The following is a 27707-nucleotide window of genomic DNA, read 5'->3' as shown; positions in this document are numbered from 1 at the left end:
CATTCTAAGCCACTTACTACAAGGTGTCTCAGTGATTAAGAATAGCAAAGTCAGTGAGAGTAAAACAATGATGAGTTTGTCGGTTCAGCTCCAGTTACTTTAGACCGGTAGTCCTGCTAGCAGCATCGACTGGGGTTTCATCCAGCAGTCGGCACTCGGGCACCTACTGCCAGGCTTGCTTGCACTTTCTCCAGATGGTAGGAATGAGAGTCAGCCCTGAGACACACAAAGCTGCTCGGCCATATGACATGATAAATACTGGCAACGGTTTTTCCCTCACCCCTCCGCTGTCACGGCTTACGTGTCCAGGGTGTTTACAGCGTTTCACCGTAAGAAGCCCAAGGCTCTTTCTCACAGCGAGAGCAGGATATACGAGAAAAATGTCTGTTTTTAACCCATCTGAGGTTTAGAAAGCTGCGGATGAACATGCTCAAAAAAATCCCTCTGTCCCCCAAAAGGAGTCTGGAAGTGAAACGCCCTCAACCAACCAGGCGTCGAGCATTAACGGCACAGACGATGAGAAAATCTCTTACGTCGGCCCAGATCCTGCTCTGCTGAAGACTGAGAACGAACGTCTCAAGAGCGTAGTAGAACAAAGGTAAGATTACATACTGTGTACAAATAGCTTTTCTCCCTTTTCTGAATAAATATGTTTGTTTTTTTTGTTTTTTTTTACATACACTACTGGTTAAAAGTTTTAGAACAGCATCAGTTTGCAAGATAATGACCCAAAACTTTAGTCCAAGCTCTACCAGAACTACCTCAGGATAAAAACAAGATGGAAAGCTTGAGAACATGGAGCGGACCATGGCCCAGTCTCTAGACTTTAAAACTATGGAGCTGGTTTGTGATGAACTAAACAGAAGAGTGAAAGCAAAGCACATTTCTGGAAACTTCTGCAACAAAATTGGGACTCTCTGAAAAATATTTGATTTCCATTTTAGAAAGAAACAAGTGTGTTCACATGTTAAATCAGTCAAAGATGGTTACTTTGATGAGTCAAAAGTTTAGAATATATTTTGGGTTACATAATGATTCCATTATTTCTTATAACTTCAGTTGTTTATTTACTCTATGCTTTTATTTCAGAGCAAATGTTATCGGGACGTAAGATAAGAAACTGTGGGCGTGTTTGTGTGCTTCATAATCCCAGATCAAGATCTGTTCTACTGTGCTGCACATAAAACACATGGAGGTCTAATGCTGTTTTACTAACTGGCTATTTGACATGAACTATGCATATCATTTATTTTGCATTCATCCAAATGTTTTAATGGTGCATTTTAATCCAGCAAAATGTCAAAGCCAAAATTGGCATCATTATCTCTTTAACTCCACACACTACAGTCCCCATTCCCTTATTTTCATGCGTCGTGATTGTCTCGGCAGCAGACTGTGCTCAGATGTCCTCCCTCTTCATTTTATTGCTGCTGGGATGATGTCACGTCCCCTAACGGCTCCAAAATCGCCAGATCTGATCTAAAGTCTGAAGCTGCTCTGCTCCACCACTTGGTTGTCCGGCCTTTATAATCCAGGTGTTTGGTGTATATATCAGTAATTGCATGAAACTCCAGATGGGATTAAAATGAACCCTGGCTGCTGGAGTCAAATATAGCACTAATCTGGTCTAAATGTACAGTTCATTTAGCCCAGACTGTGATATTTTATCCAGATGTAAAGAAAAAAAAGACTAATTAGCATCATAGCAAAACTTGAGACACAGAAGTAAAAAAGAAAACCTGCATGGTGTCAGTTTCGCTTTATTGATGACAATACGTGATTTATGGTTGCACAATCATAAGAAGGTTCCTGAACAAGTCAGTGTACTTTGATACTAATTATGTGGAGCACCGTTAGTGTAACCGCAAAAGTCTTTTAGCCATTACACAGCATGAAAATCCTACAATGGGTATATTAAAATAAATAAAAAAATAAATAAATAAATCTACACGCCTGTTAAAACGTCCGTGAAATGGAAGTGACTATTGCGACGGGTAAATTATTTTAGAATTTCTGCAGCCTTTAAAGTAAGAACCGACACAACGGCACATTGTTGTGCAGTCAAACCCTTTTAAAACTGGGTGTGTGGCTTTGTTATTTGTATCAAGCGCTCATTAATCTCATGTGAACAGGCTGCAGCTGTTCTTGGAGGATTTTTTTTTCGGTCGTCTTAGCTGAATGCTACTTGAAGAGCTGCGGGCCACGAAGCGCTTACAAAGCTCATCTATCCACTGTGGAATAAAATCTATGATGCACAAAGATCACTGTAAACGGTTCCTCTCTCCTTTGCAACTAATTATTTTACCTGAATAATATTTATTGGGGTCATATTGATTTGTTCACATGCTAGCTGTGAAATAACTGCATGTTCAGCAAAACACTCCTTTTAAACTTCTGTTCATGTCGGGGCATCAAGCTTTTGCCAGATTTCTTCGGTACATGCACTTGGTTCTGTTATTGCTCCCTGTCGTCTTTGGCCCTGTCTCGAGCCATCTCGAGGCTTTGGGATGTTGTTTTGTGGGAGAGTGTCACAGCGGCGAATCGGCCGAGGACTGCAGAATGCTGCGGTGCAGGTCTGTCCACATTTGATGCAGAGTAGAACACTTCAAACCAGCCATGCATAAGGAAGGGAACAGCGATGCATACTAAATATACACCACAAGCTCTCCAAGCTTATTGATAAGACACAAAGGAAGGGATAACAAATTGCATGTTGACCGTGTCACTGCTGCAGCTCGTTCGAGGCTTTTCCCACGCCTCCTTTTACTAGTTTTTAAATATCTCTTGACAATGTGATGCATGTCACGACTAAAACTGTTAAGACAATAGGATTTTATTGCATTATGTGCCATGTCAGTGGGCACAAGCCTCGGGCACTTCAACACTAACCCATCTACATGTTCCTTCTATTAATAACTCTCCTCCTTTTTGTCTGACAGCAACACCAACGCCAAGAAGTGGGAAACAGAGCTTCAGACTTTAAGAGAAAATAATGCCAGGCTGGTGGACGCGCTGCAGGAGTCTTCAGCTAATGTAGAAAGCTGGAAGAAACAACTTACTACCTGCAAGGAAGAGAGTGACACGCTCAAGGAAAAGGTACTACAGTCATGCACTCCAACAGGGAAGTTAAGAATTATACACAAACCTATTGATCCTGTTGTCTGACAAGGTGACAGGTTAGAAACACTGTTGGCACTTCTGTGTGTCACTTTTTATAAATATAATGCATATTTCTACTCTTTGAGCATGCAGACTAGTGTAGTACTGTACGTTTCATTACCTCCTGTGTTCCTTGCACCAAAGTCTCAGTCCACTATAAATAGAATCATTTTAGTTTCATAATCAATGTGGGCCGTTTCTACAGCTGGGCTGGTGTTGCAGTGATGCTCTTTATTTTATAACATGCAGCAGGTTCTCTTTTGTCGCCGGTGTCATTTTAGAAGACGACCCCACTTGTAATATAAAGTATATCACAAACACACATGAACAGACGTCCCATGGAAAGAACTACATGGGGAATATGTTTGAAAAACCTGTTACCGCAGCCACTTTTCACAGTAGAAACCCTTTTTCGTAAACTAGCGCCCTTGTCTGTCCTGTTTAGATCGCAGAACTAGAAGCCCAATGTAACGAAGCCAATCAGGAGAAGCAGAAAAACGCTCAGCTGACCGTTCGCGTGAAGGAGCTGGAGGCCGAGCTGCAGGAGAAAGAGCAGGTGAGACCTGATCACATTTATCTGATCTGGAAACGTTTGTTAAATCGTGTCTTATTTTTAATAGAGGAAGTGGTTTTCAGGTTAGCTCTCCTCCCATTCACCAGCCCAACTTCTCTCCCTGCGGAGGTGATTATATCTCGGTAGGAAATGACAGGTTTTTATTATGGGATCTTGGGTTTTGTATGGATTGGTGTTGTTATTGTTTTTTGTTACAAGTTAAACCCAGACCTTTATACTGCCCTGTTGTCTCATCCCTATATACTGTATTCCTCTGTGCTCCTCGTGCTTTTAATAACTTGACAGATATTGGAAAAATCTTCTAAAAATAGCTCCTCCACTGACTTTATCTCGAATCAAAGCGGCGGAAAATGTTATCACATACACCATCGTATATCTACTACATCAATCAGCCACAGTCCAAATTAGCTGGAGCTGTTAGCTCTGTGCAGCCTAATGATGCCGTTAATTCTAATGAGGATGCGACCATGCCGTCTGCTGACCTTTGCTCAGTGCTGGTTAAATTTCTGACTGCAGACAAATGATCAGGACTGATGTCTGGCAACCTCTCACATCTCACAATGTACATAGATTTTTGCGTCGGCTCACTAGTAGTTATGGGCAAGTAGTTTTTGATATATTTGGATGTTTTAGATATTAAAGGGGATTGTGAGCAATAGATCTAATTGACCAGCCACATTGTTTTGGTTTTTGGAGCAGATATAAACCTGGACACAAGCTTCCTTCTTTCTGCAGTTTTCTTTCTTATTTGTTTCTGTGTCTAACAAATAAAATAGTCTCACAACTTCCCAAAGCCCAAGTTGACATCTCCACCAGACTTTCAGATAAGGGTTATTTTTATAATACATTTGTATATAAAACACACGTATACAGTTTGAACTTTTTGTTGTGATATGTTCCCGTTTAGTCCAGCAGACTTTATTACACTACAACGGTGGAAAGTCTGACAACTACCAACCTTGAGTCACACATTTTTTAGTTTTTACTGTAGACTTTGCTTGAATACAGTGATGGATTAAACCATTCTTGGTCATAGTTGCCAGTAAGTCTTCAAAATGCTTTTACAGACACACTGCAACAGAGAAAAGACATTTCAGAACAAACAAAAGTTGGATATATAGATACGTAAGAACTCATCTTCCTAGAGACTGTCCTAACCAAGGTTTTTATTTGGTATGCATTTTTAATTTCTCCACGGTAATTGGGATTAGTAGGACCTGAAACATATAAAAACTAAGTCTTGGAAGGCTTAAAAACTACGCTCTCATATGTGGACACTGGGATTATTTCATTATTTATATTATTAAGAAGTCACCAGTGTGTGACAAAATGTAAAACTGTTTATTTTATTACCTGAATTGCAAACACTGCTACCACTAGACTAGACAACGGGTTTAAATGAGGCAGAATAAGCTGCAATAAAACCTAAAACTTAACGCCCCCATATGAGGACGCAGGGTCTGAGGAGGTTAATCAATTGTCTGTTTGGTTGAATGTATTTATAGTATAATGGCTTTTATGGCCTTCTAGAGTGGACGACCGTTCAGATTGCCTGAGGTAAAAAGCATCTGAGAGATATTCCAGTTTACCACCTGGCCGCCTCAATATTAATAGAACATATGCATCTTTCTTTAGACAGCAGCACATCTAAGACTGCAACAGGAAGGAAAGTAGTTCAAAGAGTTGGTTTTTTAAAAGTTATGAGGGAAGAATCTCCTCCTTCGGGAGCCTCCACTCCTCTGTATATGAGCCACAAACACTGACCGAGGGACCTGCAGAAGAAGTCGGAAGCACCGATGTAGCAGACAGCCCACAGAGGCTCGTCTGCACGGAGACTCACCCCCCCATCACCCCCTTCAAGAACAGCCCGTCCTCACCACCTCCAATTAAAAACATGCCTATGAATAATTAAGAATCCACCGTGGCGTTGATCCCAGCGCTGGCCAGCCGTGAACTAATAGAACAAAGCTGCTTTAAGTGACTACAAAGACACAGCCAATTATTACTTGGTGTGGAAGTGCTCGAAGCGATGGCGGATGCTATGAAACCCTGTGTGGTGCGTTGGGCTTAAAGCTGCGGAGGGATGAGACTTTCACAGCGATAATAGATGTTTAACTGAAAGGAAAACAAATATGTAAGCGCAAGGAAGAGTCAAGGCTGCGTGTGTGTGATGTTCTTCTTTATCTTGAGCCTTCCTTTACCCACTTTGTATCGCTGCTCATCTTTGATGGGCGTGGGTTTATCCATAGGGGACAGTAAATAATCATTTAATGCCTCTAAAAATGTGAATACTAGGGGTCCAGGGTTAGTGCTCGCTATCAGACCTGAAATGTGTTGGAGGTATTAATAATAAAAGATTTTGTGATATTTGCATCTATCCTCAGATGTTGAACTATTTCTGCTAGATGAGTCATAATGTTCTCAAGAACCTTATTGAGAAACGATTTGTCAGCTTTAGACGAACTGGTTTACGAACTTGTTTGTTATTTTTCCTAGGAGCTGGAGAACTTGAGGAAGCAGGCGGAGATAATCCCTCAGCTCATGGCCGAGTGCGAGAGCATCACCACAAAACTGCAGGTTTGTTCAGAGCACCCAACCCCACATACTGTAAACGGGCAGGGCAGAGAGCCGTGTGGACCTTTAGCCACACGTGAGGACACAGTGGTTTTCAGGGCGAGATAACACACAGGCTCTGAGGCGTAAGCGACGCTTTCAGACGAAAGGTAAAGAATGAGAGCTCCTATTCATCAGTCTGCCTGAGGGCTGGTGACACAACATTCCTATCACGTGTCTCAGTAGCGCACATTGTAGTTATTGTATCTATTAATAAAAGTCTGTCCCTGGTACGGCGCAGAGTGGATTATTGCCTCTGTGAAAATATTTTCTGTTATCCTCATCTGTGAAACAGAGATACAGTAGTTCTGTCACGGCTTATTAGTTTCCTGGTGGAAAAGATTTGATATTTTTTTGTAAACATGAATATGGAAGTAGTTTGGAAGCTCTGCTCAGAGCTGCAATGGTCACGTCTGGAAACTACAAGTTCTCTACGTGTGTGGGTTCTGAGAAACCCAATACAATACTGTTACACCTCACACCTTCTTTTTTTTTTTAACAAAGAGCACCTGTTCTTCAAAGATGACTTCTCATTGAGTAATCTCAGACTTTCTGTTAAACCAGAAGTGCCAGGCTGTGTGAATGGCCGCGAGTCCTGTTAGTGCCAAGTCTGACATGAGCTGCATTGATATTGATGATCATCTCACCCTGCGCTGACTGACTCACAGTAGAATTCATCATCCAAGCTGTCATGCTGGTGCTCCCTTTCAGGGTTTGGAAGAGAATAAAACCAACAGTGGCATGCCTGAACTTCTTGTTTCGCAAAGCTCAACCGCCTGGTTTGTTTCTGCAACATCCTGCTGAATGAATGGCAGTCACAACAAAAACGGCTGAAGCATGAGTTTATCTAACGGGCTATCCAAACCGAGGAGAAGCGCCGACAATGGAATTGCTCAAATACCTTCGTTCATGATGCATAAACTGCACCAGTGTACATTTAGGAAAAAAAATTTTTTTTTTTTTTTTTCCTGCATGACCTTCACATGTTTTGTTTCTTTCCATGTTTTAACACCACCTCTGTGTTTGTGGTCATGCCTCCCCTCTATTTAAAGATGACCCCCCACCCCACGTGTGTGTGGAGATCAGGTTTCAGGAGTCAGCTGGAGGATACAGTCATGCAGGCGCAACACCCATTTAGCACTCCTATTTTAAACCCCTCCCTTCAATGGTATCTTCAGCATTGACGTGTCGCTCGTGACGCCTGCTCGTCTGGAGGACGACTTTTACTTTACTTTTTTACTTACCCATTCACTCACATGCAAAAATGTCCTCAGTGCTTTCAGGTAGGAGGACGGGAAAAAAAAAAAGGTTTTGGGAGAAGATTCTCTTTGGTTTGGCATCTAACTTATTCTGATGTATTAAATATTCACTGTTTATTCACCATTTAACCTCTTTGCTATTTATTTATAACGAGTGCTTTTTTTTTTTCTGTCCGTCCACAGGTCGCAGAGACGAAGAACAAGGAGCTGGAGGGGAGGATAGGGGGTCTTCAGATGGACATAGACGACAGCCGACAAAAGCAAGGCAACATGAAGGGCGAGCTGAAGAAGTTCATGGATATTCTGGATGGAAAGATAGACGAGCTGCATGAGTTCAGGCAGGGCCTCTCCAAGCTGGGTGTCGATAACTGAGAAAAGTAGCAGCGAGCCGAAAGGGTAAAAGGTCGGGTATGAAGGATTCACTTCAGGGCAGAAACTATGTGGCACCTTCTCCCCCAAGGTGATATCCACACAGAAACTATCAGCTTTGGCTTCTAATAAACACTACCTTGTGAGAAAGAGATGTTTTGGAGAGAGGGAGGGAGAGGGAGAGACTGACAGACTAAAAAGGGAGGAGAGCGCCAGCGCCGCTCCACCAAACGGCTCCATATTTTGTGCGCTGGCAATGTGAAACTAAATCAAGAGTCACACTTTGAGCTTACTCATCCGTTTCTGTGGGGGGAAAACGAGTTTAAAAAGCTGGTGGTGGGTTCTTAGATTCTGTTCATCTGTCTATTTTCTGAAGGCTGCAGCACGTCTACACGGGGCAGAGCTTAGCGTAGTAGAGGGGACTTAAAAGGGCTAAAATGAACAACACGCAAAGACAATGCTGCTCAGCATCACTCAAGTAATAATTGGTATTAATCCTTGTGGGCCCCCTCCGAGAATTAGAGATGAAATCTTTCTCCAGACTGTCCTCGCTGCTGCCTCTCGTCTATCTCAGGTGTGTTAGAAGACAGTTTGTACTCATTAGATTATATGCACATATATGACAAACGGCCGTGACACAAAGTGCCTCCGGGTGAGTCTAAATCTACATGGCAAGGAGAACTGGCCAAGTGATGACCATCACCATAATAACAACTTTATGATTTATTTTAAATTTTTTTTTCTTTTTGTGAGGAAACCCAAAAATAAATAAAATAAAACGAACGCAACACAGGCGGCCGCGTCCATCCACAGGATGGAAACTCAAAGGATAAAACAGGCGTTTGCTTTGAAACGACTCTTTAGAAAGCGCTGCAGCGGGAACTTGTCACCTCTCTTGTGGATGTTTTCAGTAAACAGCCCTTTTGATTATATTTGCATAAAGAAGAAAAAAAAAACTCTTGTCTCGGGAGCTTTCCTTCAGAAAAATAATAAGAGCAACCCCATCTCGCCATGAGTGTAGTGTCGTGTTTAAAGGACTCTGTGTGTGTGCAATAGTATTGTTGTTCATTTGTAGAACGAAGGTGTGTGTCTCCAAGGCTGTCGATGTGCTTCCTACACACTAGTTTTTTTGTTATGATGGTGGTGGTTATTTTTGGGTGAGGGGACTTGGTGCTGCTCATTGGGTGAATAATGTGAAAGTGTACTTCACTGATGGATGGCATGGGCCTCTCCATGAAAACCCCTGTCAGATTCTTGGTTTATGTTTTACACGTTTATTTATTATTTGGTGCCTCTCTGCAACTAGTGTTTCTAGAACATACCAAGTAAATCACCCTTAACCTTATGTCTCCATAGATGTAAAATAATATATTAACAATACCAAACTGTCAGGATTCAGAGGTTTCATATTGGAGGATTCGTTGGCAGCATGATGTCTTCTAGCTGCTTCTGGCGAGTCCATCTTGAAACACATTGTAGTGACATATTTACTCTGTAATACTATGACAATATAAGTCTATATTTTTCATCACTGTTTTGATCTTGCCATAAGATTGAGATTATCTATTGAAGGGATTTTTTTTTTTTTTTTTTGCTTCTTGTTCTCTCTGTTTTGCCCTGTTGTTCATAACTCACCAGAATCTGGATAACACAGCGTATGATCCTTCCTTTTGAACTAATGCCTCTTGTGCACTTTTGTGATTCCTGTTCAATATTGTACAATAGAACTGACAATTGGTAAAATTTAGTTTAATTACAACGCTGAGTTAGTGTCTTTTTTTGTTGTTGTTGCTGTTTCATTCAAAGTGGTGGGCCAAAGAGATGGGTGTTCCCTAATCCCCACTTAGTCCCTTATCAGTATTGTGGGATTCTGTGTATAAATCACGAGGAAAGCTTTCAAATATGCTTCCTAACACCGTGAAAGTCTTGAGGCGTTTTTTTTTTTTTTTTTTTTTGAAGGCATGACAAGCTCAAAGAAGTAGGTGGAATGAAACTACGGTGACAGAGCAGAGACACAAGCTCCACCACCGCACGTCGTTTTCCTCTGTTTATTCACATGCCGCTAAATATAGCCGTAATCCTGACAGAGACGCACATAATCAAAGCAAATGAGCTGGGATTTAATCACAGTCAGTGACATGTATCGATTTCTGAAAAAAGAAAGCGGCAAACGAACGCGGTCTCCTCTGAGGACGGATGGAATAGCACCTCAAACTCCAAACGTCCTCACAAGAAATAACTGCAGCAGTGTATCAGAGGACATGTTGCCTTGGCAACTTAATCCTACTCACTCCTCTTTTTTTTTTTTTTTTTTTTCTGAAAGTATCTGTGTGAATTAGGGACTTGGAGAAGTGTAAATCCAGCCCTGTCAGTCAACTATTTGTTGGTTTATTACACTAAATATTCGTATTTCTCAGCCAATGAGGCTCCTGGAAGCTGATCTCCCCTGGAGTCTTTAAATTTTCCGTTTCACTCTCAGAGATCAGCAGGTTAGAGCTGAGACATCTGGAAGGGAAAATTGATCAATAAGCAGCACAGGCGTCTATTTAGAGCCAAAATGATTGGTTAATTGATCAATTAAGTCAGCTGATGGAAAATTACCTTTAGAATTGGTGTCCAACAGAAATTAATCTGTCGTTTAGCGTTTTTATTAATCACTGTGTTGGGTCTGTATAATGTTTAAAAAGAATATAAACATGACCTTAAAATAGCGGCCAGGCTTGATTTGATGAAAGACGAATTGGTCGCAGTGCTAATAAATATCTCTCGTGTTCAGTAGGATTAAACGGGGAATCGGGATCTTCAAGGCTTCACAAAAATGTCAACGTGCCAGAAAATATGTGTGCATGAAAAATCACAGCTGAAGTCTGGCGGTCTGAAGTTTCTGGTTTGACAAGAAACAAAAGATTTAGTTTCCGTTGAAAAGATGCGTGAATCTGTTGGTGTTTTAGGAAGAAACAAACAAATTTCATGGTTGTAGATTGAGGAACTTGTTCAATCACAAATGTATTTTCAGTGGACTGCCACAGAACAGACGTCTTTCATTTTGACTTGTCATTAAATATGGAGCTAAAAGTTCACGTCGCCCGAGGTAAAACTATGCATGAGATAAAGCAGAAAACAATTTAATTCATCATTTTCAATATATTTAACAGTTTATTTCATTGGCTTTTATTGTCAGCTAGCTTCACATGCCTCCTCAAACCAAAAAAACAAAAACAAACGTTGAGCGTCGTTCATGTGCAACTAAAAGAATGCAGAGCAGCAGGACTGTGTGGAATGACTGTGCAGCGTGTTCGCAGTGGGACTCTTGGGGCGGCGATGTTGGCGAGAGTAAAATATCTTCCTGGTGGATTGCTGTGTTCATTCGTGATCCCCCTAGGATGAATATTACTCACTTCAGTCACGATGTAACTTTATCTCTGGCGCCACCTGGAGGTCACAAGTTTCAAATTTTGTCCCACACGTTTTTTGGTTTGTTTGTTTGTTTGTTTTTTATTCGTGACCAAATCCCAACTATTAATCAGACTAGTTTCAACTATACTGTACGTTTCGGAGCTAATAAGCTCACTTGAAACGGATGAGTGTGGTAAAAACTATAATATATGTTAATGTGCAGCCTTACAGAGGTGTCGCACTGTGGCTGCAGACTTTTATTTTGTAGATAGTGCACAGGTAGAACTCTGGGATTTGAATTTTGGACATTTAAATAAAAATAAATAAATGTATATAAATTATCCAACACACACACTCCAGCTGACATATACAACAGAAGCAGCATCCCCCTCTCTGTCTCTCTGTCTGTCCCTCTGTCTTTGACTCTCTCAGCAGGGCTCATTGTGTGACTGGCGATGAGTGGGCGAGTTGGTGAAACATCATTAAGAGACTATGCTGCTCTGTGTAAGAGAGAGACGGAGAGAAATGGCTCTGCAGGCCACTAGCACAGAGACTTCCTGTTGCCATAGTAACAGGCTGCGGAATTTCGTGTTGATGCTCGATGGAGGGCTTCGTCTAAACGCCCGCCACGCGTGTCCTTCCCCGAGGGCGGGGGCGCGGGGAGGGGAGGAGGGGGGGGGGCATGACCCTGCCTTCCACCAGATATCACCTGGACGTCGCCAAAAAAAAAAAAATTCCACGACCGATGTTCAAGAGCAAGAGCGGATCTACCCCGGCCAGCAGCGCCTCCCCCCCACCCCCCCTTTCAAATACACAGACGGAGATGGGTAAACTCAATCACAGCTGGCTGGGGAACGTCTGCAGCTGTCACTGCAGGAGAGAGATGCGAGAGAGCGACGGCTGCCAGGGTGATATTACGATATGACTCATCGTCGTGGGCTACAAATCCTTGAAAGCCCACTCACCGGGCTCCACCGGCACCTCTCTCGGTGATGTTTCAGGAACAGGATGGCAAGTGCGGCGAGCGCGGAGATCAGAGAGAAGAGCGTGAGCGATCCGTAGATGACAGAAAGAAATGAAATGTTTCAGGTTTGGCGACCTGGCGGGTCATTTATTATTAAAACACAGCAGTTACATGTGTGTTTCCGGCTCGTCTGCTCGCCTGTAACACACCGAATATCCATTTACTCTGCAAACATTTTTAATACCGTTTGCCATACAGTACTGTATTGTACTTATTTTGCATAATACATCACTGTATATTTTCCTTGTGAGAGGTTAAGGTAAGTTAAGTGCTCTGTGTCACAGGTTTAAAGGTCATAAGTAACATCAACTTTAACCGATAAACAAGCTTCTCTTAGGACGTAAAAGGCCTAAAAAAAAGGAAGAATCCATTTGCTGAAAAAAATGAATAACATACTTGACTCGTTCTGGCAACATACAAGAAGAAATCATTTAAAAATTGCACTCGCACAAAACGGAAAGACTGACGGGATAAAAGCTTCATACAACCAGTAATACAATCAATGACGGAGACTTTAGACATGGAAGCTGTAAATCATTAACACTGCTGCAAATAACAGCACGAATCTTCCTTTTGTTTTGTTTTTTTTCTTTTAGTAATAAACTTTGTTGTAGCCCTTGTTGGCGTTAGGTAAACTACTAATAAGACTTAATTACATTCTTAATTGTGAGTTTAGACTAAAAAAAAAAACTTGTGTAGTCGACTCTGCCTGCAGCACAGGCTTCCCCTGCTGTGAAAGACCTTCACACACAGACAGAGTTGGGAGAAATTCAATCATTTACACACTGAACTAGATTAGAACCGCTTGGCTCTGCTTTTTAATGACAATGCCTCATTCACTCAGCTCAACTCAACTGTTTTGGATGCGTTACATTTTTTTTTCTTCTTCAATCAATACGATTACCGCGGGACAACGTTGAAGTCAGAAGAGGCGTAATCCCGTCCTCGTCAGTGAAGCAGCTTTTAGGTGAACGTTTGGCAGCGACATAAGCTGTAGCTCACAACCGTGAAGAAAACAGAGGAGGGTTAATTTGAGGAGCTTCATCAGTGTGTGTGTGTCTGTGTGCGTGTCCTCAGCTGTCCCAGTCCATACTCTGTGTCTCATCGTCACCTCTGTCCTCTTCCTCGTCTGAGTCGGCCGCCACCTTCTTCATCCTCATCATGGCGGCTTTGATGCTGCGCTCCAGCTCGTTGTCGCCGCTGTTCGGGACCTCGGCTCGAGCAGGAACCACCTACGGAAACGACAGCTAATCACTTTTCGGGTTCCAAACAAAACCTCCTGCCGCTAAATCTGCGTTCAGTGGAATGGATCACATTTTCTCACCAGTGTGACTAAAAACATTAACGATGCTTCCACAATTCTGCAGCGTGCAACGACTGCAACAACTAAAAAAAAAACAGCGTTTCTGGTAAATGCTGATAAGTCGTCCACAGAGGATCGGAGGAATTACTTGATGCACTTCTATGTCTATTAAATGTAAGTGTTTAGATGCATTTAGTTGATTATTTTGCAACACTTCCAGTCAGACATAAAAAAAAGAGAAAAAAAGAAACATTCCATTTAAAATTACAACTTCGGTGTTGACACAAACCTTCTTTAGACGCTGGAAAAGCTTTATTAATGCAACACAAGCACAGGCGTAAATAATAAATGCACAATGGCTCAGGTTCATTTTCTAGGTATTATGAATGCTGGCTCCCTGTCACACTGAGCCGCTGTTAATGTTATTAGTAACGCAAATACTGAGAAGTCAGGCCCGATGTTACAGACGCAGTGAGTTGCAAACAATGCTAATCCATCTTCAGGAGATAACAGGTTTCTAATTTGCCATAAAGTTTGAGAGGAAAGCCCAAACAAACTAAACAGATTATCAAAGGATCAAAACCTTGAGCAACAGATAAGCAGTGTTGGTTTTTACAAAAGCAATCCAATGGATTACTTTTTTCGCATTACAATGGATTTTAAACTTGAAATTAATTAAATTAATTAAGTTGTTTGTTTTATACAAATTCGAGATTGGCAGAGGAGAAAAAAATTCAGAGCGAATGTTAACTTCCTGTTAGTGCTAGAGAACAGCTGATTGGGGAGAAGATGACATTATTTTCAGTTCGTCAGAGAAAAGGATACGAAGAACATTATAGTTAAAGACTTCTCCATCTAGCGTGGTGCCAGCTTTGTTCAGGTGTTCGGTGTTCAGCCATAACTGAAGCCATTATATAGTGCGTATATGTTAGCGTTAGCCTAGCTTAGTCATTGTGCCATTCCACATCACCTTCTACTGGATGTGTAAATGAGCTTTTTTTGGTGAAACTTAAAAGTAATGCAAAATATAATGCCTTAAAAGACAGTAATATCATAATGCAATTAATTACTTTGAAAGTACAGTAACAAGTAATAATTAATACGTTAAGAAGTAACTGAATACACTATACACACGGGTTAATTTCAGCTGTTTATAGTGGATTTGTTTTTATAGTCAAATAGTCAAATTTTGTTGCAAAACATTAGTTATTCCCAGTTAACAAATATGTACTTTCATTTTTCTTTTTTATTGAAAAAGGCTGTAGTTCACTGTAGTTCTTAGCAAATTAGTAGTAAATAGTGGATGTGTTAGGGACTATTTTCAGATGCGGATTATTAATAGAATTTACACTGATACTGACATTCAGGAGTTAATAAAGTTTTTTTTTCAGCTAATTAAAGTTCAGTTTCCCTTCCTTTCAGCCACTTTCATCCTCAGTTCATCCTTTTACGCCACCATTACAGCCCAATGATTTATTTATTTCTTCAAATGCATCGTAAATCTGTCACTCAGGTGGTCTTGGCCTGGGCATCCACAGGTTTTTCCCGAAGCCGTTACCCCCTAGGGGGCACGGCCGACGTTCGCGAAGCAACGCATCTACGAAAAGCTAATGCTGCTCAGTGCATTTCCATCTCACCTTCTTCAGCGTGACTCCTTGTCGAATGGCGGACATCAAACTGCTCCTCGTGTCCTGAGCAGGAGCCTCCGTCGAAGCGGCCGGGACCTTTCGAAGCCTGATCTGTCCACGCTGCAGTGAGGCCAACACTTCGTCCATCGTTCCTATAATGATTCAACAAATAAAACGTAAACACATGGGTCGTCTGTGGTATTTTAATTCGATGAATGTTACAAAATAATTCACAGCACAGAACTCTGGTTGAAAACGGATTTCTTTGAACGACCTCCATTTCAGGTGAGCTCATGAAAAATGTGTATGCATTGGGCGTTCCTATCTGCCTGCAGCTGACGGTGAACATCAGCAGGAGCACAACTGAGGTAAAATGCCTCCTCTGGCCTCATGGGAGAAGTCGGAAATTTAGGACAGAACATCATGTGCAGACACACACTCTCTACACCCTCTGTCTGAGCACAGTTTTTTTTTTTTTTTTTTTCCTGGAACAAACAAATCCAACCTTCCCTGCAGTCAAACAAATCCACATATCCATGTGGATTTTTGTTTCTTTGTGCTCAAACAAAGCTGAATTACACCGATCAGCTACAACATTAAATCCATCCAGTAGTAAATATCATCGACCGTCTTGGGACAATTAAATATTCTACTGGGAAACTTTTGGACCTGGTATTTATGTGGACGTTACTTAGACATGTAGCCGGACCAGATCACCGCCCTCCCTGTAGCAAATACACTCCTTGATGGTAGCAGCCACCTGACACTACTAGGCCCCTCCCCTCAAACCATAGGACCCAAAGGCCCCAACTAATGACATCATCAGTGTGAGTCACAACTGTTTTGGAGACTATTGCAATAATAGGAAGGTGGTCATAATGTTATGGCTGCTCGGTGTATATAAACACTACATGTGTTTCAGTCTCACCTAGGTTTTGTTTCAGCGTGTTCTTGGCGGGAAAAGGAGGGTCGCATTTGTCACTGAGAGGCATTGGTTTGTCCTCGGAGGAGGGCGAAGCTTGTGGAGGTGGAGGGGGTACAGCGGGAGGCAGAGGCGGTGGGGGTGGCGGAGGTGGAGGTGGTGGTGGAGGAGGAGGAGGAGGATGAGCGGTGGGGCAGGTTGTCTGTGGAGGAGTTGGCGGCGGCGCGGCAAAGATCTGGACAGGGATGTCTTTAGGCTTCTGCTTTTTGGACGCTTTGCTTCGTCTGGGCGCGGGACGGATGGAGGAGGGCGGTCCTTCGGGGGAGGGGCCCAGGCTGATGATGGACAGCGGCTGGGAGGGACACGGCACTTCTGTGGAAGACATCATGGACTGAGAAGTCTTCAGGATGTACTGACCCTGTCGCTTCTAGAAAAAAAAAGAAGAAGGCAGGAGAGAAAAGAAGAAGACGGAGAGAAACAAGGATTATCGTCTAATTATCGTCTAATGCTGTGAGAGACGTCCACGCGACACAACTGCCTTAAAAGAGTCTCGCAGTGACATAAGATTAAATTAATGTGACACAAACTTCACGCACATTTACTGATGCTGACAGGCAGTAAACCCTGCCAGTCTGATCCCGTGGGACGGCCTCATAAAAAAAAACCTCAAAATAAAACATTTATAGAGTGGATTAGCAGACAAAACGATTTCACTACAGCGTGTCTGTGCTGACTCTCACCTGAGTCATGGTAATTCAAAGGCTCCCAGTTGAAGGGAAACATCTTTTTGAGAACGTGAGGGCTTTGCCGCCTCACCACAGTCCATCTCTACAAAGCTGTTTTTATGTTTCTTAATAGCTTCTAGCTTGCCTCAAACTATCGATTTCAGTCATTTGTAATATTGGTTGCTAGGAAACACCTGCAGCACTGTCCAGCCGAAAGCAATGAAATGTGTAAAGGGCACGGCTGTGTCCAAAATAGGCTAGAAATGTGGCTAGAAATATGCAGTAAAAAAAAAAAAAAGTATACATGCAGAGGCCCAATAGGACAGAAGTCAATAGCTGTTAGTGATGAAGCCAAATGCTGCTCATTAATAATAATAATAATAATAATAATAATAATAATGGCAACCTAAAGTATCCAAACAATCTCCTCCTTTTCTCTCGTGCATTCCTTAAATATGGTGCTAACTTAAAAGTGTCTTTAAACCATTTTATCCATTAATCATTCATATCCTCCTTGCCTACAGCTGTAATAGCAACGCTCTGAGGCTCTACTGAAGCACGGTGATGTTTATATTTATTACTATGACTGGCTTCTGGTCTCCTATTAGGAAACTGAAGCAGATTTTCTTTTAGGTGGGCATTGTTTTAGGAGGATAGAACATGTATGCTTCTCTCTGCTTCTCTAAACCAGGGCTATACATACACCCTCCGCAGATCAGCTGATTGTTTTAGTTTCAAATTTACTCCAAGTCAGTTCTGAAAAAGTTTGCCAAACACCATTTAAAGCTCTGGTGTAAGGTGTAAAGCCTACTACAAGGCCTTCGACCACAGCACCTGTTCAGAACGTCTTCTGATGTGGTGGTGGGCTGTAGTGAAATATCAATATTTCCGATACCCGGTCTTCATGCTCTAAAATAATAATAATAATACTCAAATCACAATATCGAAACTTACGTTACTTCAGTCATTTGCAGTGATGTAGGACCAAGGTGCAAAGTAACTAAACTATTGAGTTGTGGCAACACAACAAACCTTGTGAAACACTTCAGGTTAAACCACAACACAGAATATGAGACATTTATGATGAGGAGGACGGAAGAGAACAGTATCAGAATAAAGATGCAAGTTTTCTTTTTATGATAGTTATCAATGGATAAAGAATAATTTATTTTAAAGGTGTTATTATTTGTTTTGTTTTGTTATTTATTTTGTATGATTGTGTCCTCTGCTTGTTTTTTCTGTTGTTGTATTAGTTCAGCTATATAGTAAATGAGGCCACTACCTCAATTCTGAGTTTAAAATAAATAAATAAATTACTCTGATGTCTTGTATTCTTTATGGAGCTATGATCTGAAATACACTACTTTTTTTTGTTAGGTTTACCAGACCCATTAGAGTGTATTTACACAAAGTATCGGTATTGGATCGGCAGGCTGAACTTTAATCAGTATCGGACCAGAAAGGAAAATCGGTGGTATTGAACATCACGAGGGGGCTGAGTGGTTAATAACGGAGTTTTAGTTTTCAGGTGAACTATCGATTTAAGAAGATATGAACCCCGAGCGTCTGGGGTTTTATTAACAGAAAAGGTAGCTGCAGGGGAGGAGGCTGAGCGGAGGCAGCGAGCGCGCCTGACCTCTCTGAAGGATCGTAATCTGCTCAGAGTCTTCTCTCTCTCTTGGTCCACCCACTGTTTCCTCCTCTGCTCCTCCTCTTTCCTCTTCTCTCGTTTCTGCAGACAACAGAGGGAGACAGTGAGAGACGCTAGAGAAGAAAAGGAATCCGGAGGAGCTTCTGCATTTTCAGCGCAGGAGCATCTCCGCGGGTTGTCCTGTTGCCGTGGCGACGTACCAGGTGGACCTGATGATGCTGGTTGAAGACTATGGAGGTCTGTTTGGCGGCCAGGTGCTTCTGCTCGTGGGCCTCCATACACTGATCCTGAAAGATACACAAACATAATTACTTGTTTAGTTTAAAAAAAAAAAAATCAAAAAAAAACAAAACACCTGGGTCTGGAATTAGTGAGAAAAACGTTCAGTGAAACAGCAGATAATGAGTTCATTAAGAGAGCAGTTTTAATATTTGTTTTTGCTGCATTGTTAAATATTCATGCCCTATGTGACTCCCTGTGTTCCCTGTGGATTACTGTAGGTGACTGGTGGAAACCTCTTTGCTCTGAGCAATAAAACGTTTTTTTAATCAGAGAATCAAGCGTGCAGCCAGCAAACAGGACAAAATGTCAACTGCTTATATTACTCCGAGAGCCAGAAATAAAACTTAAAAAACTTCATCTTCTTGCATTAACATTTCACTGACAAATAAATTTCCCCAACCAAAATGCCACTAAAATGTATTATTTTAAAGAAACCTTTTTGTTGCGCAGATAAGCTCTCCGGGAGCAGATGTTGCCTCTCTTGGTCTCCAAGGTCTGCAGGTGTCTTTTGAGCTTTTTGACAGCTGGGGAGTTTGCTTGCTGAGGACCGGTGTGGACCATGCTCTGCAGCTCTTCTGGATCTTCACACACATCGTAGTAGACCACCTCCTCATTCAGTTCTGAAAGACAAGCGTAGTCCAGTCACTCTGACCCCTCTTCACGCGTACTTTGCACTCATTCAATTAGACTTCTGTTTGCAGACAATTTTTAAGTGAAATTTTTAAACACTGTAAATCTTAACATGACAGTTCAAACAAAGCAGAGTGGAGCGTGACCAGGGTTTCACCTCAAAGTCAACCAGCGCTGATGTGCAGGTTATACAAACATGAGAAATCTGATTAACAAAAGTAAATTAAAACCAATTCCTGGGCCATTTTTGTCCAAGTTGTTAAGGTGGCTGTGCATCATCATGAACCAGGTAAGAAAATTTATTGAAATTTCATTAATGACCAACTGCAGACAATGTGGATTTGATGCAGTAATCTGAAAATTCACAGAGCATGCATTTACATGTCATTATCCTAAAAGCATAATTGACCTAAATCATATTTGAACATTTTAGGAAAACAAGCAGTAGGGACCCCCTACCTATTATATGCACCCTATATTAAACTTGGCCTAGTGCTATTTATAAGTATGTATTATTATTATCATTTTGCATTCAGTATTAAGCTATCCATTATCCCTTTACTGAAATATGTCGGATTCATGTTAATTCATGCTAAAAAATACTATATACATATAAAAAACGACCATGCAGTGCCTCCACAGACCCCTTAGGGGACATGGGCCCACTGTTGAAGCCCTATGCTATAAGGCTAACGATATGCTGCATAGGTGCATACATATATACACTGACTGTATACTAAGATGAACCCACCCAGAAGATTTCTAAATTTCTAAAGAGTGGTTGTGACGCTCAGTGTGGGTGGGTCTAATCGTGTGGGCAGCACCTCCCTTTCGAAGAGTGAGTGGAGCTGAGGGGGACAGGAAAAGTCTAAGTGGACGGCTAGTGACCTGAAAAGGCAGTCACCCGTTACTGCCCTGGTATACTTTAAACAATTGGGTTTTTTTTAAAAAATTCACAGACGGAGAATTTAATTTCCATTCTAGGCTCCATAAACTTTACTGTGTAACCTCCTACTTTCTTTATTGACTATCAACCGGTAGAAACTTCGTTCCTGCTTTTTAGCCCATGAAGAGACAACCAACCAAAGTCACCACAGACAGGGAGACACACACAGCATATCAATACAAACACCCTGGGAGTAACCATGTCAAGGCCCATGAGAGGCAATTAGGAAAATATTTACATGAACAAAATACAGAAGTTCCCTGAAGTAAAACCCTTACATAACAGTGACCAGACAAACAAAAAACCCTGCACTCCAATACATTATGATGTAAAGGGTTTACATTGTGGAACATGTAATTTTAATCACGACACTGACACTGTGTGGGCTCTGTGGTGAGTGTAATATTGCACGACATTGCAAATCTAAGAAACAAAACTGAAACGAAGACAACTCGAGTAGTCTCAGTGTTATTGAAGACGTTTCAGTTCATCTAAGTGACTTCTTCAGTTCTAAATGACTGGTGGGGAGATAAAAGACCTTAGTCATGTAAACGTTCTCGAATAAAAACCTAAATTTGCTCAATTATTATTTTATTTTTTTCAAACAAGTCCCCTTTTTTTTTCTTTAATTTTAGATATAGCATGAACTAGATGAGTGGGAATATTCACAGCTATTAGTATAATATTGTGAGCTGTACTGAGAATTGTCACATATACGGGGAGAATAAAATAGATTAGATAGATACTTTATTTATCTCATGGGAAATTCTGTGTCCAGTAGCTTCATCGACACATATATGAAAGATATTTAAATTACATAATAATATGAATATATATAATGCTGTGTTATGTTTCTAGAGTGTTTATTTTATATCTACACATCTTATTTTAAAACAGCTTTTTGATTCTTCTGTATAAAAAACTTGAATCTTTGAAATGTGGCAGTATGTCAGCGTAGAATATGTTCTTTTACATCAAGCTGGTGCAACCGGCTCCTTGTTCAGCACTAATGTATAATTGCACAGGAAATGTACCTTTAATCTGCCGTCGCACGGTGTCTATCTGAGCCACCAGCAGCTGCTCCTCGTTCTTCAGGATCTCAAACTTGGTGTCGTATAGCTCTAGCTGGGTTTCGTAGAACTGCAGTTCCAGCTGGTCCACCGTGTCCCGCTGCTGGCCGTCCTCGAAGGCGGACCTGGAATCAGCTTTCCGGGCCTGCCCTTTCCCCGACAGGCTCCCCAGCTGCACCGCAAAAAAAGAGAAAAATGTTGAGGCTGCCCCCCGTGAAAGGACAGAGCTCGTGACGTCGTGCGTCACGTACGGCCTGTGAATCCCTTTTGACAGTTGCGCGTGAACGTAACACTTTCTGACAGCTGACTCAAACTATGTTCTTTAGCGTAATGATGGGAAAAGGCCTCGCTTCGGAAGCGAAAAAACAAAAACAACACTGGATATAAACATAAAGCGTTTAGATTTAATCACTGCTGTGATGAAATGTGCTGAAATAAACTGCTACCTGCACAGTTAGAGGATAGAGATGCAGAAATACTCAGCTGACACAAATCAAAGCATATGTATGTCCTTAAACGCCCTGAAATATTTTATCCATCCATAATCTTTAACAGCTTATCTTGTATAGGATTGCAAAGGGTAGTAAGAGGTCGCAAATCCATCACACGGGCAACAATCCAGTTTTATTGACTAACTGTGTAGGTACACTTAAGAGGTATTTGCTCTCTGCATTTAACGTATCATTCTGTACACACAGAGAGTACACTTGGAGCAGCGGGCGGTCATATAAGGTGCCCAGGGAGAGGCGTGGGGCGTTCAAGCGCCACCTCAGCCATGTACGTAGATGGGGATTGAAACCAAGAGACAACGGTCCCAAAGCTGCTTCTCTACCCACACAGCTGCACCCTTAGAAACACTAAATAATCTAACACACATACATTTGGCTCCACGAGAGGTGAACAACCCACACGGATGCGGTAAGAACACGCAGACCGCAGACAGAAAGGTCCCAGCCGAGCGGCGGGTTCAAGCCCCTGTTGGCGTGAGGGGGCAGTGCCAACCAACGCACCGCTGTTCAACCCGCTCCGAGTTACGTTAAGCACATGATGCAGGAGCTGCACGGATTAAAGTGAACATATGCACAAACACATGCTACACGTGAAGGCGTCACGCTGTGAAATCTGCAGGAACAAGTTATTCGCCGCAGCCGGCAGAGAATTTTTGCGTAGGGGCAGCCCACTGATCTCATTATAAACACACAAACAGCTGTATATGTGAAGGCGCGCGCTGATTTCACAGGTCGCGGATCCTGACAGCAGCCCTCAAACCTGACTTCTGCAAAAGCCTAATCGGATAAAGGTGAAGGCGCTCTCTCTTTTCCCTTCCACAAAACCTAAAATACGCAGCACGACGACTCGCAGCCGCGAGTAACTCACCGCAGTATTCCCAAAATACTGTGATCCTGACATTAAAAGAAAAGCCCCCACGTACGGATAATGGGTGTGCATTTAGCTGGCACGTTTTTATCCACACGCACACACACGGACACATTCGCTTATTCATGCATGCAGGTTTTTTTGGGGGGGTGCATCAAGGGGATTCTCTGTGTTTTTAGAGAGGCTTTATAAATAGATCAAAGGGCTACAGCAGCAAGAGATTCACATCAGACTGGAATACCAAGTGAAAGATAAACGAGAGCAAGCAGGCTCCGCGTCACATCTCTTCAGATTCACAACCACTACAAAAGCAGCGTCGGCCTTGGCACTGAAATAAAAACATCCAATGATAATTAAATCCTCACAACTGTGTCAGACTCCAATATGCCACTACGGAATATGCTGAGTAGTTTCAGAACCACTACAGAAGCTCAGGGAAAGCGCAGTGAGACACACACCCTTTCTCTGATGCTGGCTTTCTTGCGGTTGAGGCACATCTCCATAGCTCTCATGTGCTGCAGGGTTTCCTTGGCCAACAGGAAGCGAAGTTTCTCCAGTCTGGGAGCCGCGGACGCCCAGGCAGCGGGTCCGAAGCGACACTTATCTTCCTCCATCTGTTTTACCATACCTGGGCATGCACACAAAGATCTGTTATGTCTGTCCACATCGCACAAAAACACGCACTGTAACATGAAAGCGAAACGTGGAATATCAAACGAAACCACACTACCATTCACAACAGCGCCTTTCAACAATCTCCTCCACTACAAAGGTTTAAATGTTTTACTTTGAATCAAAAGTGGGTCTGGGGGGGAATAACAATTGCCAGAAAAATAGTTTATGGGCACTGGAGGAGAAGAGGGGGCATTTTGCTGTATGTGAGGTTTTCTGAGAGCAGTTTTTCCTCGTACAAGAAAAAGGAAGACAGATGTCAAACAATTAGAAATTTAGATTCAATTCATACGAAGGAAGGGAGAGAAAACCCATTTTAATTTCCTTGTTTATACTGCACTTATTAAATGAATCCCACACTTCAATTATGCTGTTTTCATAATTTACTTTTGAAGCGTCTCTAACCACTTAATTTCACATTAAAATAACAATGTGCATTTAGTTTGGGCTTCCTCCGATTATATGAATATAAAATAAAGTCATTAACATGTAGTTTCTCAGCAACTGCAAGACGAGCTGTGACTCTGCTAAGCAGGAAAAAAGCCATTAACTAAACCATCCATAAACGAAACACGTAAATACAGAAAGTTATACCGGCCAAAGCTTTTGAAGTTTGTGCAAAGTAGGTGACAGTGATGTCCTGAATTGAGGCGACTGCGTCTTCTGCTTTTGCCCTCCACTCCTCCGCCTCCTTCTCCAGAGCTGCTATTCTCTTAGGACCCAAGTCCTCAAACTCCAAAGACTTCTGCAGAGAATCGGAAAGGGGAAAAAAAAAAACATGGAAAACTCTGCAACTTGATGCCTGATTCTTACTGTACAAAGCTCTACTTTTATTATTGTTAGAAGATTTTATTACTGATGAGTATTTTCTCAGCATCTAGATATCAAAACAAACTGCATTTCAAGTATAAAATCGTTAACCACATCTGAGCTGTTAACCCTTTAACACTCCACCGTCTTATTTTTTTTCAACCGTGTGCCAACTTTTATCACTCAAGACGTGATTCCGTCTTTTGTGGTAGAAACTTCAGAGTCTCGGCTTTCAAAAGAAATCGAGACCATGCATGAAGTAAATACGTATTTTCTTGCAGAACGGCGGAATAAGAGGTTAAACAGATATTTACAAGGATCTCCATCTTGTAAAGGCACGCCAGCTCTCTCATGTCTCTGAAAGGCTGCAGCAGGTACTGGAAGAAGGTGGTGGCGACAGTGACGAGGTCCTGGTAGGCCTCGTCTTCCTCGTCGTAGATGCTGAGCAGCGCAACCATTCGGTCGGCGCCGCTGTGACTCTGCAGAAGCTGTAAATAACCAAGACAGAAACACCGTTACGGGAGTTTAGTCTGAGCCCACGGGATAGCGTTCGCCCTGTGACGCCTTGTAACTCGGATGAAGTGGAAAAACACAGAAATCTCTGTGTGCTTTCATATTACAACTTGGGTGGGCTGATGGTAGCCTTGAGAAGACACTTCAAGACGAGGCTGGTGGTTGAATACCGAGGGGATTCTTGGGAGTCAGGTCTCTGACACAGACCGCCGAAGTCAAATAAAGTTTCTCTCCTCAAATTCAGCCATTAACGAACCATTTCACAGGCAAAAGTTTCCAGTGAGGAGGCTGTACGGGGGGCTTTGCAGACCACAGACCTTGTGTGCATCTATGTTGGCTTAATTAAAATCTGAAATGCTCTTAGGATCCACACAGAAAAACAGGGTTTGTGAAGTGTGGATAAGAAATTTGTAACTAATAATACTAAAAATCTAGCCTGTAGGTTTTGCATGAATCCTAAGATGACATGCAAATTCAACATGAAAGCACAAACTTCTTTCTGACAAAACACCACATGACCATTCCACTGGATTGAAGAGATGTCACTGATGCCGTTTACCCCAATTACATTTAACGCAGTGACTCAAATCTCTGGGTTTAACCGTGGGTTTGTTATAATGGCTGCTTTATTCCTGTTTTTTATTTTTTTCTGCCTCTATGTGTGCTGTTGCAACTAAATCTGTGCCCAGTTCACTTTAATCCAAATGCCTATCAAAAGCAAGCGTTGCAACATATCCAACTGTGACTGTAACAGACAAACCAAACACTACAATTTAAAACTGCAGGGAAATAAAGGGAGTACAAAGGTTTCCTGGGTTTCACTGGGTCCATTAAATGCAGCAAAGGTTAGCAAAAGATGTTAACTCACTCATACAAGTGGCTTCATCACATTTAAGGGACATTTATTTCTGGTGTGCAATTGTTTCTCTCCCTAATACTGTATTTAAACGTCATTTCTATTTATTTATTCATTCTTATGTATGATATGCCATATGGACATTTTGTTGTTTTTACTGTGACGATGTTAATTCTCCTATTATCCTCAAATATTACTAACACATTTTACCCTCAAGAAAATGATTTACATAAACAAGTTTTTGCGTCAGACACTTTGTTTATTTGTTGACTACGTAAATAACCCTTTGCTACCAGTGAGTTGACCTTCCCTCTACTGTTATTTTTTGAATGATCAACATTGATTGGGGTCAAATTAACCCCAAGGATAATAGGAGGGTTAAGTATTGTTGTTGCAATGCTACAATTTCCCTTTTAAGGATTAATAATAAAGTATCTTGAATTGAATCTTGAATGTGGAGGTCCAACAAGTCCAGCTGTTTTTGTTTGAGCCATTATTTATGTTGCAAATACATGGCTAAACAATCAGGCCTCCCTTGAATGCCTTGTTGTCTAGTAGCTGCCTAAGTAGCTGTCAGGATTGGACAGCATTGTTTTGTTGTGGGTCAACACACCCCTCACCTGCTTCAGGTGACCCTTGCCCCTCGACATCTCCTCCTGCATGGTCTTCCTTTTGAACTCCTGCAGGTTTTCGAAGTACTCCTCCACGTCCCTCTCATTCTGCGTAAACAACGTGTCGAGGACAATCTTCCGACCGCAGATGTCGATGGCTGTGCTGAAGTATTTTTCGAGCTTCCTACACGGGGTGTCATAGTCCCTCTCCTCGTCGTCCTCGGCACCCGACCTGCGAGTCAGGAAGAGCAAGTCCCAAATGTTGCCCTCCTCGAACTCGGACAAATCCGGGAAGTAGGCCCCCAGCACCTCTGCCACGCATGTGAACTGCTGGTGGATGTGTTTCAAGTCGCTGAGGGAGAAGAGGCCGGCCCAGCTCATCTCTGAGTCCCCGGAGACAGTGGCGGAGACCTCGGCTTTGCGTTTCTGCCGCTGAAGCGTCCGGTTGTGGCAGGTGACAGCGAATTTTCCCTCGATGACATTCCATTGTACGATGAAACCCAACTTAAACGTCTCGTTCTCCTCAAATATGTTGCTCTTTATGGCCACCCATCCCTCCAGACTGTCTAACCGGTCGTACTCTATGCTGTTCATCTTAAAAAGTGCTGTTTCACTTTGGCCTCCGTGAAGCTGTTGGCTCTGTTTACAACGTCCGCCATTTGTGTGACGTAAGATGCCTTCAGGCACCTTAAAAATAAGCCGAATTATAAAATATCAACCGTTGGTCTTTAACATATGACTAAATGTTTGCGTTAAAGGATGACATAGTTGTCACATTTAATCAAACACAGTGTTTAAATAGAAGGAGCAATATTATTTAGCTCAAATTAAAGGCAATACTACTTTTATCGTAGCTCGTACGACATTTCTTATTTCTAATATCCATCTTAACTCACAAAAGGTTCACGCCACTTGGAATTTGCACAAAAGTAATAATCACAAATCAGTTATAGCCTCTAATTTGAAAATTTCCACAATTCAGATCACATCTCGTTATCAAAAACGTTTAAATTACTCTACATTTGAGTTTACGAGGTGACCTGAAAGCACCATAATGTCACTGGTATTACGTTTAACTTTGACCTTTGAATCACATGCTCACTCGGGGATTTCCAACCCCCTAATATCAACACATTTAACAATGCATTTCAAAGCAGTGGTCTTTTTTTATTTTTTTTATTTATTTTTTATTTTTTTACAGTGTCAACAAACTGCAGTTTAATTATAATTTTATTATTTATTCAATAAATATTTTAAACATTTCATTTAGGCATGTTTGACATACAATGACATGTGAGCAATCTGAGTCCTGTCTAT

General features: G+C 41.9%; 2 protein-coding genes across 3 annotated transcripts in view; one reads left to right on the top strand and one right to left on the bottom strand.

Annotated features, from left to right (window-relative positions):
• homer2 (homer scaffold protein 2) overlaps positions 1-9733 on the top strand; it is a 29765-nt gene extending 20032 nt beyond the window's left edge. For both annotated transcript variants that reach the window (XM_047580056.1, XM_047580055.1), the window contains exons 5-9: positions 459-598; positions 2940-3096; positions 3605-3715; positions 6230-6310; positions 7789-9733. In XM_047580056.1, the coding sequence (XP_047436012.1) occupies positions 459-598; positions 2940-3096; positions 3605-3715; positions 6230-6310; positions 7789-7977 (678 nt within the window). In that variant the 3' untranslated portion in view covers positions 7978-9733. The remainder of the gene's footprint in view (positions 1-458; positions 599-2939; positions 3097-3604; positions 3716-6229; positions 6311-7788) is intronic.
• A 2720-nt stretch (positions 9734-12453) lies between these two features.
• On the bottom strand, positions 12454-27042 carry LOC125005082 (WASP homolog-associated protein with actin, membranes and microtubules). Its single transcript, XM_047580053.1, has 11 exons — positions 26400-27042; positions 24725-24898; positions 24195-24345; positions 23387-23556; positions 21516-21723; positions 19341-19525; positions 18824-18910; positions 18609-18704; positions 16254-16674; positions 15335-15477; positions 12454-13626 (listed from the first exon to the last, which is right to left on the bottom strand). Exons 1-11 carry the CDS (start codon positions 26982-26984, stop codon positions 13468-13470), a joined length of 2379 nt encoding a protein of 792 aa, XP_047436009.1. The 5' UTR covers positions 26985-27042; the 3' UTR covers positions 12454-13467.
• Positions 27043-27707: the final 665 nt, after the last annotated feature.

The sequence above is a fragment of the Mugil cephalus genome, chromosome 3 (assembly GCF_022458985.1).
Source record: "Mugil cephalus isolate CIBA_MC_2020 chromosome 3, CIBA_Mcephalus_1.1, whole genome shotgun sequence".
NCBI classification, from domain to species: Eukaryota; Metazoa; Chordata; class Actinopteri; order Mugiliformes; family Mugilidae; genus Mugil; species Mugil cephalus.
The sequence above is the reverse complement of the archived record's forward strand: the minus strand, read 5'-3'. Positions and strand labels throughout refer to the sequence as shown.